Genomic DNA, 18,251 nt, shown 5'->3' with positions numbered 1-18,251 from the left:
TCTTATCTCGCTGACATATCACTAAATCTCGTCAAAACTATACTGCAAAAGCTATTTTGAACTCCTTTGGTATTATAATTTGCAGAAAATCAAAAAGTAAAAAGGGGTGTTGTTTGAGATGTGGTTTTGATTTTTGTATCAGCAGTTCTGAAAAACTAAACAATAAAATAATAATTTTAACTCTACATTTTGAGTAACATTTTTGTTCATTGACTTGCTAAAAATATTTAGTAGATGGATTTGTATTTGGAAAGCTGTTGTTTTGAATTTTCGTTTTTATTTTATGAAATCAAATGGCTATTGATTTTAAAATAGATATGCAAATCCGATTATTTCTAAAACATGTAAAAGGAAAAAAAACTTTTTTTATATTGCTATGAGAGTTAAAATCCTGTAGAGAAAACATACACTGTATTGACAAGGAAGTACATGATTGGATCAATTGCGTAAGTCCATTTTGATTTTCTATTTCAAATATTTTGTAGAATATGATAAAATACACATTGAAATTCATTATATATTGATAAATGTCGCAGATAACAGAATGTTTAGAGGAGTTGATGTATATCATTGGCATAGACTTGCCGAGGAAGTGGCATTGGAAAGTATGTATATTGAGACATTTTTATCATATGTAAAGGTTTAATTATTCAAATGCAAAAAGGATTAAGGAACATACATATTTGAACATAATTTGTTATTTTGAAATTTTGATAAAATTCATGTTGGTTTTTACACAAGCAATACCCATGTATCACTTGATCCAACCTCTGATGTTAAGATTTTGGAGGTCCGACTGTTTGCTATGCTCCTAATTTATATTGTTTTATGGACTTTTGATCTAGAATACTGTTCGGCATCTTCATACATTTCATTCTACACATAGATCAGAAAAGAAAACACCAGCATGGGGGAGGTGTATGTACGGTATTTCTTCTCGATACATAAGCCAGCATGACAGGAGAGGGATTCCATCAGTTGAAGTGGGCTTTCCTTGATATTTTAAACGGTATCCTCATGTAAAGTCACAATAACGTAATTCATATGACTTTTTTCATTAACTTGTTTTCACTTAGTTTTGCATTGTATGTCTTAAAAAGCCAATAATAATTATAAATCTTTTCTGATGTAAAGCATATCCATTTTGCGTTGATTATGAAAATAGCACACTATATGAATATTGTATAAATTAAAAATGACACAGACTTTTAGATATTAAAAAAATCTTCGACCGAAATCCACTTTCAAAAGATATTTATAAGTTTAATGCGTGTATTTACTTCACTTTACAGAATTTATTCTTCATCCACACCTCGACGAAAATGTCGCTGTCATTATGTTTGGTGAAGAAATCAAATTCTTACATTATTATTCCAACAACTACGGATCCGTCAGAGATTGTCTTGGTAAATGTCTATATATCAATCTAATTTTACAGATATAGGAGGTTAGCTTAATTTATATTTTCCTTTTCATTTGAAATTTTTTTAAACTTATAATTAAACATTATAAATTTTCAAGATAAGGTAGAATGCAGAGGAAGCTCGCCTATGGAAGCAGGCATAATTCTTTCTTTATCCTGTATACGCTACGGTGGAGGTAAAATATCCCGAAAAAGTAATAGAAAATTCATTATTTTGGTAAAAAAGAAATTGAAAGATGGTAAACCTTTTCTACCTTATAAATTTATTGTCTTCATTTTATTCATGTTACAATCTTTTAATTTGATATGTCATAATAACATTTCGATTTATTGATATATGGAAAAAAATACCAAATACCCGAATACACTCATGAACACGCATACACTAATTAAACAATTGAGTAAAATGAATCGTGCACCTTAAACGGTTTTTATCTGCTTTTAATATCAAGATAAATTGTGATGAAAACAATAACAAAATGGAATTTTTTCTTGTTCAAAATCAACGATTTTCAAATTCAATGGTCAATACAACATTTTGACAAAGTTGACAAATCATAGGGAATTTTCTCCATCAGGAAATTGAATTCATTTAGAAAGTGACTTAATTTGCATTTTGTCCAATTAGGATACAAAATATTTATGTTGTATCATAACCAGATCATAAAGTATTACCTATTCAAAATTAATATAATTGTTTTTTAGGTCACAATGCAATTTTTAATCCTTATATAAGCGTGAGAGCAAGATTGGTTATAATTTCTGATGGTAGGCCAACAACATCTACTGAAGTGGGAGGGCCAGAACTGGACAATTCGAGCGAAGAATCAATATTTGACGGTGTAAGCGATTTACTACAAACAATTTTGAATTTTAATTTTTTTTTAATATTATATAGTTCATATATTATATAATATCCAATATTAATCATATGCTAATTTGAAAAAAAAATTGAGTTATATCTTAAAATGAAGCACCTTTTCTGTCATTTTTTAATTATATAAGCAAAAACTGCCCTTGGATTAAATATATATCGTATCATTCATTGTTTTAATAAGCTTATTTGTTATTTTATAAATCTGTTAATATCAGGTTGGAAGTTTTTTGTTTTAATACATCAATGAATTACGTGTTTCCAGACTTTTACAAGAATACAAGCTTTGATGAAAGAGATTGGAAAGACAACGCCGATCATGTGCATTCCTGTAGGGTCCGATCCAAATGTCGTAAGTTTATCATTTTATGATTGCTTTTAATTGTATTTTTGCATGTATCATCAAAAGAAGATTCCTTCGAATTAAATAAAAAGATGGATTTGAAGAGACAAGATATGCAGAAACTATTATCATTCAAGAACTTAGCATTATATTTAAAAGGATTTCTTAAAAACATTGGTGGATTCATCGACAGCAGGAAGACTGATTTTCCCAACCGATGCTAAGCAATGTGGAAGGTTTGCTTTGAACATGGTTAGAAAAATTCCAGTATTTAATATTACTTATTTCGTGATGGAAAGTTTAATGCATATATCACAATATTGACCTATTTTACAGAGAATTGTGTCTCGCATCTCAAAGGAAAGAATGGCAACTGGAATAACACAGGAACAGATTCAAACTATTGCCAAAATGTCACCGTTACATGATAATGTCTCTAGCAAAGATTTGGTATTGATTTATATAACTTGATGACAAGGATTTAAGATTAATCTCTAAATATATATTAAACACGTTTACCTCCTTACAGAAAGTCCATGTGTGTGATAAAAACATTTCATCTATTTTAACTTTGTTTTAAAACAAAAAGTTTTAATATATCTATTAAAAAAATTGACAAAATTGATATTTACTTTTTCTTGAAGGAGGACATAAATGATATAATAAATAAAATTGATGCATTCAAACCAATAACTGCAGAAGATGTGGAGGAAGATTTTTTCAGAGAGCGATATGAAAGTCTCCCTTGCATTGGTACAAGAGTAAAACGTGGACCTCATTGGACCTATAAAAACCAAGACAGTCATGGTCCTGGAACAGTGATCGGACACTGCGAAAAAGGCACGAGTGTAGTCCAACCTACCAGCTAATAAATTCTTTTTAGAAAACCTGAAATTTAAAGCATTTGTCAAGAATGAATTGACAATAGGTTATCATGAATGACAAAGAAAATAAAATTATTTTTTTAGCTGGATGGGTAAACGTAGAATTGGATAGTGGTGTTACATTGAGTTATCAGTATGGTTTTGATGGTTTAATTGAAAAATATGATATTACTCCATGTAAAGAACCAAGGATTCTAGAGAATGAACTGATCGCCGTTGGATGCCTAGTTACCAGAGGTACTTTATGATTGTTAATGTTTCGGAATGTTCTCATTTTTTAAGACTGTCCTTATCCCACCGATTGTAAAAATTACATATTTATATTTTTTATGCATTAAATACCGGTACTAGTTCATTATCTTGGATTTAGTCTGGAAGCTGTTATTCAGACTAGAAAATACTAAATGAACTTTATTTATTAGCCCTGATCTTAATGTCTTTATTAACCCCTTTAATATCATACTAGAAAGAAGATTTATTTAGCAGTTAAAGTTTATTTCTTTAAACGAAGGTCCTGATTGGAAATGGGGAGACCAAGATGGCGGAGAGGGGAATGTTGGAACAGTGTACAGAATAAAAAAAGATGCCGTTGTTCTTGTAAATACAATAAACTAAAAAATAAAAAGATTAAAACACTGTAATTTTGTTATTGAAGAAAAAACTTTTGAAAACTTATTTAAAAGACGTGATCCTTTTGGTTCGGACACTTTAATGAAATTATACCAATTCAAGGCTCAAGAATTATCTGATATTTACTTGGTAGAAATAAATTTTTCTGATCCTTGTCTGAGTAGATATTTTCACATTGTTAGGAAAAAAATCTTGTTTTTAAAACAACATAAACAACATATACAGATCTCATAAATGATTTTTTTCCAATTTAGATAATAACAATTATGTTTTCAAATACTTCTTATTGTCAAGGTGAAGTGGCAGAACGGAAATCGTAGTAACTATAGATACGGGTATGACAACAGATATGACGTTACTTTGTGGTAAGTATGCTTAAATATCGAACATTCTTGTTTTTTTCACACTTTTTTTAATTATTAAACAGTTTTAAAACTTGACGGGGTTTTAAACTTATCACAAAGGAAAAAATCTATTAACAATCTTAATTTTCATTTAGTGATCCATTTGACCCTCTTGTGCTTCAGTCATTGAAATGTCAACACAGATCATACTACTCTGGAAATCCCGAAAAGGAAGGACATAAATTTTGAAAGAACTTCTGTACGATGGACAGAAATTTATTTTCAAAACTAGTAAAACTAGTATAACGACCGTATGGACTGCACTTTTTAAATATTGAATGTTATAAAAGAAACCATACTCCTAATAAAATGCTTTTTAAATTTCAATTTTTTACTGTAGCGAAAATAACTGGGCCATGGGCCACATCGCTCACCCGAGAAATTTTTCTGTTCTCTAACAGATTTTTCCACTTGTAATACCTATTGCGACCCACCCTACACAAGGGGTCATGATTGATTTGGACAATATAAAATCTTTACTGTACGAGGATTTTAAAAGTTTATTTCCTATTCATTTCGATGTACAACTTGGATTCTGTTGTTCCGCCTTACCTCCGGTTCTCATGATTTGAATTATTTAGAATTTACACTACCCCAGGATGCTTCCATACAAGTTTCAGCTTTTCTGGCGAAGTGGTTTTTAAGAATATTTTCTACGTTCTATATATTTCATTGTAAAATTTTGATTCCCTATTGTGGCCCTGCCTTACCCTCGGGGGTCATGATTTGAACAAATTAGACTCTACACTACCCCAGGATGCTTTCACTTAAGTTTCATAATTGATTTGGACAATATTAAATCTACACTGTCCGAGGATACTTCCACATAAGTTTCAGCTTTTCTGGCCCATTGGTTCATGAGAAGAAGTTTTTTTTAAAGATTTTTCCTATATATTACTATGTAAAACTTTGATTCTCTATTGTAGCCCCACCTCAGCCGCGGGGACTATTATTTGAATAATATTGACTCTACACTACCCAAGAATGCTTCAATATATGTTTCAGTTTTTCTGGCCCTGTGGTTCTTGAGAAGGGACGTTTCAATGACCCGACCCTATTTATGTCTTTTCTTGATAATATCCTCTTGGAAGGGGACTTGACCCATTATTTTAATAATTTAAACTCTCCTTCCCCCAGGATTACTTTGTACCAAGTTTGGTTGGTAAAAATTGCCCCAGTGGTTCTTGAGAAGTAGTTGAAAAATGTGAAAAGTTTTCGAACGGACGGACGGACAACGAGCGATAGATGATGGGAAAAGCTCACTTGAGCTTTTAGCTGAGGTGAGCTAAAAATCGAAATATACATGTACTACCTTAGAATTGTTATCTGTATTAAAAATGGTTATACCAGGATAATTCCAAAAATAATATAGTACATTGTATTGATTTATCATACGAAATTCATAAGAACGTGGCTTTTTCTTCCAAATGTCGAAAGTACTGTTTAAGAACTTTTAAACACTGCAAACTTTATGCTTTTTTAAGTGTTGATATAATAAATATGACAATAACAGCTCAACAATGAATATTTGTACAAAAGATGATGTTCATTGAAGTGATTAATTTACAGAATGTTTATCTGTTCAGTCTGAAACAGTTTGCATGCCATGTCACTTTAATTCAAAATTAAAGAGAAGTAGCATTGACCAACTATTATTAATTTTATTAATGTATGTTTGCAGTGTCTGCAAGTTTATGTAACATCTTTGGACTAATTTTTTTCAACTACTAAAAGACACAAACAGGAATATCACAAAAAATTGAACTCAGTCAATTTTAAAATAAATGAGATATAGATAATAACGCATTTCAACGTTAACGTCGTTTACTATTTTATATTTTACAAAACATTTAACAAATTATTTCTGTGAATTTAACAAGCTAAATGGAAAATTCTAAATGTTGAATGACAACGGAACTCTAAATAATTTACGCCAATGGCTTGCTCGTGTTCGTATCAATATATTGACTCGATCGTTTTATCAATATCGTGTTTGCTTACGTTTTACCGAAAATGTTCGATTTCAAAAGATTGAATACAAATTAAACAGATAACAAAGATATGTTTGGTTTTTTTTGGAAATCATTCATTTGTACTATTCAGAATTGTTCATAATCATCCATTTTCATTATCTTGAGTTCTCTATTTTTATGTCGCACGTCTATGCACTCGGGAAGTAAGGAGTTGAACCTTAGTTACGATATGTGTTTGAATCCAGTGTTTGATAGAAAATCGTTCCTTTGGGTGATACCGTTTAAATCGAGTCCCATGTTGCAGTAGATGCTGTAAAGGAAACAGTTCCATACAAGTCAAAAGGCGTAAATGCCGAATAAAGGGCCAAGTTTTCAACTTTGAACCATGAAACAAGATTGACATCTCGGTATTTACTTTATGGGACAATAACAAACAACCTGCTTTTTGAAACACTACAGATTCCCAATTTTTTTAAAATAGCAAATAGGGTCTAGCAATGTTTCGGTGACAGAAAAATGTTGTCAAATTTCAGGGTTATTGTACATCTCACTTAATTAAATTAATACCAAAGAAACAAAATTCGTAATATTAAATATATACATAATTCGGTCATCTTTCACAAACGGATATCTAAAAATGCAATGGTTCATATACAAACGAACTCTATCACGCATGTCAAGCCATTTTAAAAAAAGACGGAAGTTTATTTTTATTCTGCACATACAAAATGAATTTGATCCTAGGGGAAATGAATTTATTAGGTTCCTAGATTATATTTAGGAATATATACTTGATTTAAGATCTGAAGACCATATGGTTGAATCATCTGGATCTTAAGATAAAAAATGCAGAGATCGCTTGATCAACAACAGTGGGATGCCCTTGCTAAACATGAAGCCCAGGAAAGTATGATTTGTTTACTTTAAACTTGCATTTCTGCTGAAGTATGTTACATGTATTAATACTGATATAGTAATATGATATCCATATTTATACTCATGTTAAGATTTATCTGCAAATATCGAATCGACCACAAGAGCATCAACAATATAAAGAATTTTTCAAAGAAAGAATTCAAGCGAAATATACAATTTCAACGTGGAATATATGAAATATTTTGATATGTATAATATAAAGCATAAACATTAAATAGCTCGAATGGTCAAGTAAACAGCACAATTTTCTGGCAATGTCGAAATTATGGCGAAGCTCATAGCGATTAGCTTTCACATCTACCACTCCTCAACTCCTTAACACTATAACTTTGTTTTGTATCCGAAAGTTTTCTGGACCATCTGTTCAACTATCTTGGATTTACTGTATCGAACTAATTCTAATAATTTTTTTTTTATTTTCCACTAAGCTTTTTCTAACGCTAAGTTCGGCCCTTTTGCTTCCCATATCAATTTGTAATTGCAGATCGGAAACGGGCGCATCAGCATGGAATAGGAATATGTAACGTCTTTCTATTGGATACATCAGCCAGCATGGGAGGGGAAGGCTTCCATCAACTTAAGAGGGCTTTTACAGACATTATTAATGGTTAAAACAATTACTTCAAGACAAATGTCATATTTTGTATATGCATATTACTATTATTAAACACTAATTTAACATTTATGCTAGAGAACACATACAAATATTCAATAGACAAATGCATTTACAAGTTACATTAGGAAATTGGAACTCTTTTAAGATCCTCAAGACAAATAAAAGAAGATTCAGAATATTTCAACGCGACAAAATATTCATACCCTGCATCTTTTTGCATATTAATCAATCAATCAACTCAAAGAACTTTTAAGAGTCTCGTATCATTTTCAGCTACAAATGAATAAATTAACTGCAGAATGCTTTTTCTGCACAGTTGAAATTAAGAAAACTTGGTTTCAATTTAAGAATGTCCTTTCATCATTTGCATGTTTTTTGTTATAATTCACAGAATTCAGTGCTCATTCATACGATGAAAATGTTGCTGTCATTGCATTCGGAGAGGAAGTCAAGTTCTTACATTATTATTCTCACGACTACGAATCTGTTAAACAAAGTCTTGGTATTTTATGACTATTACATGATTATATTTGAAAAGCGTTTGATAATTCATATATTCGTTTAATGCAAAATCAAATAAATCATACTAACAAATGATTTGAAGCCAATGTTCTTGCTTTGTAAAGTTCCCTTTCAAACTTTAGCTAATGTGGAATGCAGTGGCAGTTCTCCTTTGGAAGCAGGTATCCGTTTGGCTTTGTCCTGTTTGCTTTATGGAGGAGGTAAGAGCCTACAATCTAGTCTCATAATGTTAAATTGTGGAAACACACCACAAAAAGATGTGCATTTATATAGAGGCATACCAAATAAAACTATTCTTAAGCGATTCGAAACTTTAATTCCTACATTTAGCCAACATTGATCAGCTTCAAAAAATCCCTACACAATGTCTATGTGGTTTTTGGAGACAAGGTCGTCAAACAATGTATAAGTAATCCCTTTGGTACGAAGTGGGCCCCATGATAAGCTGACATATTTTTGTTTTCATATAAAGCAGAATTTGCCCACAATCGTATACGTGACAAGAAAAAACCACTTACTGTGCCTTCAACTCGACCAGTTAGTTTTGTATAATTGACATTTGTGCTTGAATACAGCTCGTTATCTAAATAATCCATATATTTCATTGTATGGAATAAAAGAAGGAAACTTGCATACATTTCCATCTTAAATAGTTTTCCATAATTAAAAATATAATTATAAACATAGTTAAGAACCTACAGTGTAATACCTCATTTGAGAGTGGAAAATTTAAGATGAAAATTTAAGAGATGCCTTAATCGGCGAATAAGTTATGTTTGTTTTTTTTAAGATTTCAAAAAGATTTAGAAGATTTCAAAGCGTATCTGCTGCATTTAACAATTTGTGTAATCCTTTGCTAGGACATTTTGCAGCCTTCAAACACAACTTGAAAGTAGCTGCAAGGTTGATAATTATTTCGGATGGATGGCCGTCAACATCTGCTGAGATTGGGGGCCCTGAAATAGACAGATTCAGCAAAGAATCGTTTTACGACGGGGTAATGATTGATTGATTGTTTATTGTATAACACCGAGTCGCAATATTTCAGCTATATTACGGTGGATGATGAAGTAATGTGTTTTTTCATAACAAAATTTTCTTGGTGTAAATCAAACAGATAATTTATCAACTTTCGTAAGATTTAGTTTCACTATAAGTTGCCTGATTTATGAAAATCAGTCAACATCATGATCAACACCCATTACAACTTTTAAGAATTTAGACAGTGTTTTTCTTCTGATTTTAGACCATAGAGAGATTGCAATCACTAATCAAAGCAATAGGAAAAATTAATCCTATTGTATGTATTCCAGTTGGACCTGATCCAAATGTTGTACGTCATAATTAAAAATTTTATATTTCTATCTCCTTTTCGCTGTTTCTGAGTTTCGTTGATATTTTCCTGATAGTTTTTTTCTTGCATATCATTCTAACATCCCCATCAAAAGTTTCATGGGTGCTTTCATTTTAAAACAAGTTTGGTCCTTTTTTTAGGAATTCTTAAAGGGCTTAGTGCAGCTATGCAGGCGAGGTAGGCTTTTAAATCATAAAGATTCCTGTCAGTGTGGAAGGTTGGCTCTACACATGGTAAGCTAGATAGATGACAAATAATGTTTCTTTCAAAGGATTTATAGCTCCAAGTTCAAAAGATATTTAAATTCGTAATTTCAGAGAATGATTACTCATGTTTTGGATATAAAACCAAATGGTCAAATAACACGTCAAGATATTGGAAGAATTGCAAGATTTTCCAGCGTAGGAACTGAATTCACTGAACATGATTTGGTATAAACCTACTGTTGATCATTATTGTTAAATTATTTGTTTAGTTAATAACTTTATAGTAAAAATTAGTCTCTTTTAGTTTTTTAACACTATAACTGTTCATGCATTCATTCAAAATCTACATGCATTAATAATAAATTAGTTGTATTCTTAAACAAAAAGTCAATAAAATTATATCATTTGTTAATTTCAAATTAGGAGGACGTCTTCAATATAATTGATAGTTTATATGCATACAAACTACCCACTGAAGAAGATCTAAACCCTGACGAAGATGTCTTTACTGAACGTTATTCAAATCTTCCTAAAATTGGTACAAGAGTTAGACGAGTACCACACTGGACCTATAAAAATCAAGATAGTAATGGACCGGGAACAGTGATTGGGCACTCAGAGAATTGTACGAAAATCCTATCAATTTCTTTGTTGATATGTATTCAATTTAAAAGAAAATATAAAGTCTACTTTGTCTCATTTAAAAACATGTTCAGATATTTCATAAGTACTTTAAAAGTTTTTGAGAATAAGTTTCTGTTTATAATAATGTTTTGTTTAGTTGGTTGGGTTATAGTGGAATGGGACAACGGTGATCGGTTGAGTTACCAGTACGGATTTGATGGTATGGTTGAAAAGTATGACATCGCTACTTCCGAAGAACCAAGAATTCTCGAAAATGAATTGATAGCTGTTGGTTGCTTAGTTACAAGAGGTACATATAAATATAATTTGAATAAATAAATTGCCTTTAGATAATTTTTTTAAAAAATATGTTTTTAAAATTTAACCATAAATAACCTCCTTTTAAACATTATTTTTATGATTTTAAAATACATTTTAAAGAAGTTTCACAAATGTATCAGCTACAGGTCAATGTATGTATATCTCAATCTTCAATGAAAAAAGGGTCTTGATTGGAAATGGGGAGATCAAGATGGCGGCGAGGGTAATGTAGGAACAGTATATAGAGTCGAAATGGATGCTGTTGTTTATGTGCGTATATACATTTTTATGCCAACCAAGTATTAATGAATTATATCCAGCCAGAATCCGAGCTTGTTTTGGGAAAATTAGACACAATACCCATATTGTGTGGAAAGGTCACTTATTCACAAAAGTACATATCTCATAATATTGAATATTATATAATAGGCATTCACCGCAATCATTCCGTCTGTATAATTTTCCCTCGCATTTCCAGAAATATAATAAAGTTCATTTCCTTCTGTAAATAAAATGATAAAAGCCGGAAAAATATTATGTTTGTCAAGTTAAACCGACAGGTTCATTTAGAGAGGAATCTTTTACATCAGAAACCATGAATAATAAAACAACAAACATTTCAATTATAAAACAGAAGTTATTGGAAATTCAGGAAGGGGTATCTACGGAGATGTTTCTTCACCAACATCTTGATATTTTGAAGAAGTGGAACGAAAACGTGTCCGACAGATATCTATTTAATACTATTCTGATCGTGATTGGATTTCTCATTGGGGTATCTGGAAATTTTCTAGTCATTATCATTTATACATTTAAATTTAGGAAGCATGGTAAAGGAAGATATTTCGTTCTACCCCTAGCGTTTGTGGATTTGATTGGATTGCTCGTTACAGGATCGTTCAATCTCATTCGAAATACAATGTATGCAACATTTCCAGGACAATGGACATGCAAATTGTTCATGTATGGAAGCTACGTTGCGAGTAGTCTTTCGCTTGTACTTTTGAACGTGATTGCTCTCCAGAGGTATCAAAAAATATGTACACCCTTCTCAAGACAAATGACACATTTTCATTTGAGGGTTTCTCTGTTTGCTTGTTTTGTCATCAGTCTTTCGCTCAACATTCCATGCATGATTGTCTATGACATTGTTGATGTGGCTGATCCATACTCGGGTAATGAAACAGGACAGGTGTGTCATAAGAAATCTCAAAATCCTACTTTAGGATTAAAGATACACCAGGGCATATCTGCAATATCTTTTATAAACGTTTTTTGCATCGCAATTCTGTACATCTTGATCGCTAACAGGATTTTCAGAAGAGTAAATATTAATAATTTCAAACGAAAGAAATGTGACAATGAGCAGCAACAAAACACTGTATTTGCTTCTATCTCAACAAATTTTGACGCCGATCACAAATCAAGTGAAATGTGTTCCATGCCAAACTCAACGAAAGATGATATTGATAATGAGTCGCCGGAAGTACGGAAACACATGGGGAAATCACGGAAAGATTCCAGAAAGCGGTTGTCTGTTATGTTTATGGTCATTTCCTTCACGGCCATCATCTCTTATCTTCCTTCGTGGATACTTATAATGATTGAGACCTATAACCCTGGTTTCTGGGAAGGACTCTCGAGTCCACTTTTTGAAATTTGCGTCACCCTTAGACGGATGTATATCTTAAATCATTTGTCCAATCCATTTATATATGGTATTTATGATCTTGAATTTCGACAGCACACTAAAACTATAATGAGGAAGTTTATGTGTAAATGATGTTTATTAATTAATTTTTATTAACAGGTGAACATTTTTGAAAAAAAAAACATTTCAAGTTTATATATTCATTCAATTTGCCTTAAATAGAGGCTCAAATTAACCTTCCATCATTTTTGTAACACTTTGCTTAATTTATATTGTAATTATCATCAATATAAAAGAATCTTGTCTTGCATATCAGTAGTAATTTTAACACATTGTATGTTGCATTGGGATCTCAAAAAATATAGCTAGAATGAAAATGTCACTTACTAAGTATAAAATTAATTTAATTAATAATTTTTTTTATTTTTAACACACATGAACAGTTATCAAGCTCAATAGTCCATTGTAAAAGCAAAATAAATCTGACGCAAACAAAACACAGAGCTCTCAACGCGCAGACATGGGAGTTTACTAAATGTTTACATTTCCAATCTTATTATTATTATTATTTGAGACACACCAAAAATCATTGCAAATAATGACTTAACAGCGATGAAAATTGTCAGACAGCATTCAACTTCATGATACATTATTAACAAAAATATTTCAAATAAAACTTATAAATATATTTTATTTCCTCTCTTTCCTTACATGTATTTATTTGAGACAACTTTTATAAAACTAAGCTATTTCAAAAAAAAAATAGTCAAAGGTTTCTCTATAGTATATACTCAAATTTTAATTGTGGAGAAACATAAATGCAGTCCAATTAATATTTAGGTAAAATGGCCCAATGGCAATCGAAGTAACTACAGATATGGATACGAAAGCAAGCATGATGTGCAGCTGTGGTAAAATGTTGTGTTACATTATCATTTAAAAAACCTAACTCAGCTGCTTAATCAAGCAGTCAATAAAAAGATAAAATGTAACTTTCGAAAATTAATAATTTGTTGAAAACTATGAATGAAATAAAGTGTTTTAGGTTGTTCTGATTCTCTTGCAGTGATCCATTTGAGTCGTGTCTTCTCTCAGCACCAGTTGAAAAATTCTAATCGTTTTGAAGGTGAATAATAACAGTAATTCTTTAAACTCAGCAATTATTTGACGGAATTTATCGAGAAATAATAAAAACAAAGCATGCGTTTTCACCTGGTATTCATATTAAGAAAGTACGTATATATGGTTCCTTGAGTGAAATAATAAAAAAAAGTTAAAAAATTATGTTATATTTTATATTTTTTGATGTTGTCAAATTACAAGAATTGGTTTTATTTTTAACAAAATATGATAAAGAAGAAACAAAAAAACTAAATGGGATTATAATTGGATGCCTTTTTCACTGAAAGACAGTGAAAACCATTCAAAAGCAGAATGCAGCTCTAAAAATGAAATTAAGATATCGAGAAGATATGAGAGTCGTGAAAAAGGTTTAAAAGGACACACCCCTAATAGACGATGGCAGTGGAAAGATTCTTCTGGAAAATGGAACGAATACAGTGATGAAATAAACAATAAAATAGAAGACTGTTACAGAAGAAGACCTGAATCATCTGTTGTCTTTAACCTCAATGGACGTTTGTAAGTCATTTTTACTGTTTAGTACGTTTAAAGAAATAAATCATATTTTAGAAATACATTATAATCAATAGATATTGATTATATGATCCTGAATATGTTATTGATAAACGCCACAGCAATATTTTATTATGGCGATTATTGTTTTTATCCGGAAACGTATTTTAGCCCCAGCATGCTTTATTATCTTTATTTTCACCTGAGTAATCTCAGGGTTATATTTCTATCCGTTTTTCGGAAAGAAATTGTAGGCGTCGTGCAGTAACATTTAAAATTTTCAACTTCATCTTTGAAACCGATGAACCAATTTCAACCAATTTTTGCATATAGAATCTTTTTGTGAAGGGAAACAAAAATTGTAAATTTCGACGTCCTTGATATATGTGTGGGGCAAAAACCATAAAATTAGTGCAATCTTCAAAAATCTTCTTCTTTACTTTGGACATGAAGCAGTCAAACTGTTGGTATGATTGTAATCAGCATTGAGTCCTCTACCGAAATTGTGAAATTCATGGCCCCAAGATTGGAGGTTCTTGTGCTAACGGGACTCATTGATTATATAGTGAAAATGCATTATTTCTTCAAAAATATTCTTCTCTGTTCCTGAGTATTTTAAACTAATAAAGTACATAGTTATGATGAAAGAGTGTCTCTAAATAAATTATGAATCTTATGGCCCAAGGGTCAGGGGTTATGGTGTTAGGACGGGCCTCTATTGATTATATAGTGAAATGCATTAAATCTTTGAAAATCTTCTTCTCTGCTCCTATGTATTAAATAAACTAACCAAGTACATAGCTTTTTGCTGCTACCAAAATTGTGAATTTTATGGCCCCAGGGTCAGTGGTTCTGGTGTTAAGGCGGGGCTCTATTGATTTAACAGTGAACATGTATTTATTTTATTAAAAGATTCTCCTCTGGATCTGAGTATTTTTTTAACTTTTTAAGGACATAGTTATGATGAGCAAGAATACTTCTACCAAAATTGTGAATTTTATGTTCCCATGTTCAGGGGTTATGGTGTTAGGGTGTGACTCTATAATGATTGTCAAATGAAAATACATTACATCTATGAAACTCTTTTTCTCTACTCCTGGGTAATAAGCAGATAAACTATTTATAAAGTTATGATGTGAAAGGGCTCTTAATCAAGAATTGTGAATTTCAAGGCCCCTGGGTCAGGGATACCAAAGAGGGGGGGGTCTCTACTTATATACTGAAAATAAATTGTTTGAAACCTGCTCCTTGGTATTAATCAAACATTTTTGATAAGCAAGTGTGCCTTTTCAAAAATTTGCAATGTATAGACCTAGGGTCAGGGGTTCATGTGTGGTAGGAGCACTCCTGTTTATAGCTGAATATTACTGATTAGTTGACATTTTCAACTTTGCTTATGGGTATTTAGTAAACAAACTAAACAAATGCTAAGTGTATAATTATTTTTAGCAATGGTGCCTCTTTCAAAATTGTGAATGATATAATATCTAGCTTAAAACATGAACCAAATTCAATCACTTGAAAGTTGTTGCATGATGCTCAGGTGACCTATAAGGCCAATGGGCCTTTGTTTCTTAACCGAAAATGTAAACAGGTCGTATTTTTCATTTCCATAGATGCAGGATTATATTTCAAAAGAGGAAACAAATAGACACTCTTTCCAAATCAATAACAGTTATATATATGAATAAGATTAAAAAAAACTTCAGTTTGCTATGAATATTGTTGTCCTTGATATATGTTGTAGACATACAATGTGAATAAATTTAAACTACACTGCCTTGCTTCTTATAAGATTCGAGGGTCATTAAAAACCCATAGAAAACGTCATCGGTCTTGTTCAGATTATTTCTATGAAATTTAACATCAACACTTAATGTAAAATGTAAAACCATTAAATTTGATAAATATGTGAAATTTCATTTGTTTGGAACTCTGTTTTAAAGACATCATGTCTTATTCCTCACGGTTTTAAATTCTAAGAAAATAATTAAATCTGTAATATAATGTGATTTGATGTTTTAATTCATATTATTTGGATACATTTGTTGTATTTCAATTAACTGTGACTTTTATATGACGATACATGAAACATTATGACAAAAATCTCCCGCACATTTCTTATAATAAAAATACATTTTTGGAAGCTAAATTCTCTTGATAGATAAAAAGATTAAAATTATATATATGTGTTCATCTGTATTAAAGCAGTGTCAGTATCAAATAAAAGTGTAAAAATATTTTTAACGTACAATTTTCATTAAATTGCTTCAATTAATACATGTATTTTTTGGCCCAACCCGGCGTGTTGGTGCCTTTAATGTTATAAAGCCTTCATTGTCAAAAACTTTTAATGAAAATACAATCACTTCCTTATCAAAATAACATCAAATTTATTTCTTACAAAGAGCAAATATAAAGCTTGGGACTAATAATTAGTCACTAAGGTTGGAATATCGGCTTAATGAATGAAATCAAAGTCAAGATGCACAATGCATTTTGATAAAAGATGCTTTTTTTGTCATCCAGCTGAATATATATATGTGTATTCCTTTCTATATTTCCTGTTTATAGCTTGGGACTCACAAGGAAATATTTTCATCATAACCAAATTGAAGCAAATATAAAGAGACTTGAAGCTTTTACAAATAAAGCGAATAAAATGGTTACAATTACTGTTCCGATGAATAAGTGAAGACACATTTTTCCATGGCCGGTCGTATTGAGGAACATTCTTTGGCAAGAAGATTAAGTAGAGAATCTAAGGAGCGTAAGTGATCCTATACTCTAGTGAAAAGCTATTCAATTGTGATTAATATTTTACATCAAATTCACAATTGTTTACTCGGATTTTTTTTTTTTTGGTCTTCTCTTATCTTGTTATATACACTGTACATGCATGTATTGTTGGAGGCCCTAATGGAGGCCGTAATGGTCCGAGAGTCATGCCCCTTTATTTTCCTCGAGCATCTCGCAAAATTTATTTTCATTTGGGTTGCTTTCATAATATTTTACAACTGCTGATGACGATTAAAGTATTTAAAACAGATATGGTCTGAAACAAAAAATTACCTCATTTAGCATAAATTCTCTTTAACCGCACGTGTTAGAAATAAAGTCTTAAATAATTTTCCTTATGGCTTGTCTTATGTGTATTGGTGCTACTATTTGCATTGTTTACATTACCTCAATAGAAGCTCCTTATGCGATTCGGAATATTTTTGGACCATATAATGTTTTCTTTTACACTGAGGTCACGACCCTAGGACATGTTATTCAAAATGGCGCTTAGGACATGATCAGGTTAGGATATTAACTCATGAACCTGTGAGGATAATATAATGTCATGGCAAAAATTTCAATTTGATTTTAACTACGGTATTGAACCTTACTTTTCAAGGTTCAAAAATAGTTTTAAGTTTGTCACATTACATGGTCATAGAGTTTATTGTATTATTCAAAAATACAAAATTTACTGCATTTTTAAGCATAGAATAAAGCTCAATGATATGTCTTCGTTGGTAAAACGATAAAATTATAAAATTAATTTTATTTCTGTTAAATCTAATTGGATATAGTTTTGATTTATTTTGAATATATTTTTATGAAGATCGCAAAAGAAAACAAACAAAAGGTCCTGGAGCAAGCAATCTATTCATATTGGATGCATCAGAGAGAATGAAAGGAAAAGGGTGTCGACAAACGCAGAAGGCTTTTTCATCCATTACAGAAGGCATATAAGTTTCAATAGACTACTTCTAAGTTATACCCGCACTTTCTTACTTATGTCCGTCCGTCCGTCCGTCCGTAACACTTTTCTTGCCTTAAATCCTCCTACATTTTACACAGTAGCTT

The 18,251-nt window shown here is 31.1% G+C and overlaps 2 protein-coding genes and 2 long non-coding RNA genes across 5 annotated transcripts; all 4 read left to right on the top strand.

Annotated features, from left to right (window-relative positions):
- Nucleotides 1-391: 391 nt before the first annotated feature.
- LOC134257806 (uncharacterized) lies at nucleotides 392-4,856 on the top strand. Of its 2 annotated transcripts, XM_062740406.1 has the most exons (14): nucleotides 392-446; nucleotides 537-605; nucleotides 887-1,009; nucleotides 1,293-1,406; nucleotides 1,522-1,599; nucleotides 2,129-2,265; nucleotides 2,563-2,649; nucleotides 2,800-2,892; nucleotides 2,977-3,090; nucleotides 3,285-3,480; nucleotides 3,609-3,761; nucleotides 4,036-4,121; nucleotides 4,449-4,519; nucleotides 4,654-4,856. In XM_062740406.1, exons 3-14 carry the CDS (start codon nucleotides 955-957, stop codon nucleotides 4,745-4,747), a joined length of 1,278 nt encoding a protein of 425 aa, XP_062596390.1. In that variant the 5' UTR covers nucleotides 392-446; nucleotides 537-605; nucleotides 887-954; the 3' UTR covers nucleotides 4,748-4,856. The 2 variants fall into 2 exon arrangements, with proteins under 2 accessions (XP_062596390.1, XP_062596391.1); XM_062740407.1 differs by lacking the exon at nucleotides 2,800-2,892.
- A 2,415-nt stretch (nucleotides 4,857-7,271) lies between these two features.
- On the top strand, nucleotides 7,272-8,198 carry LOC134257811 (uncharacterized). The gene is made up of 2 exons (XR_009990004.1): nucleotides 7,272-7,438; nucleotides 7,952-8,198. It is a non-coding gene; the product is annotated as an uncharacterized LOC134257811 (long non-coding RNA).
- Nucleotides 8,199-8,690: 492 nt separating this feature from the next.
- On the top strand, nucleotides 8,691-11,095 carry LOC134257814 (uncharacterized; the record flags this gene model as incomplete). The annotated part of the gene is made up of 7 exons (XM_062740412.1): nucleotides 8,691-8,805; nucleotides 9,466-9,602; nucleotides 9,852-9,938; nucleotides 10,100-10,192; nucleotides 10,277-10,390; nucleotides 10,589-10,790; nucleotides 10,947-11,095. Coding segments are annotated over exons 1-7 (897 nt in total), but the record flags the coding sequence as incomplete, so codon positions are not given.
- Nucleotides 11,096-11,285: 190 nt separating this feature from the next.
- On the top strand, nucleotides 11,286-13,850 carry LOC134257812 (uncharacterized). The gene is made up of 3 exons (XR_009990005.1): nucleotides 11,286-11,380; nucleotides 13,602-13,672; nucleotides 13,828-13,850. It is a non-coding gene; the product is annotated as an uncharacterized LOC134257812 (long non-coding RNA).
- Nucleotides 13,851-18,251: the final 4,401 nt, after the last annotated feature.

Source organism: Saccostrea cucullata, unplaced genomic scaffold (genome assembly GCF_032062105.1).
Source record: "Saccostrea cucullata isolate Sc308-1 unplaced genomic scaffold, CSIRO_AGI_Scuc_v1 ctg6611, whole genome shotgun sequence".
NCBI classification, from domain to species: Eukaryota; Metazoa; Mollusca; class Bivalvia; order Ostreida; family Ostreidae; genus Saccostrea; species Saccostrea cuccullata.
This window is presented reverse-complemented; position numbering and strand designations above follow the sequence as displayed.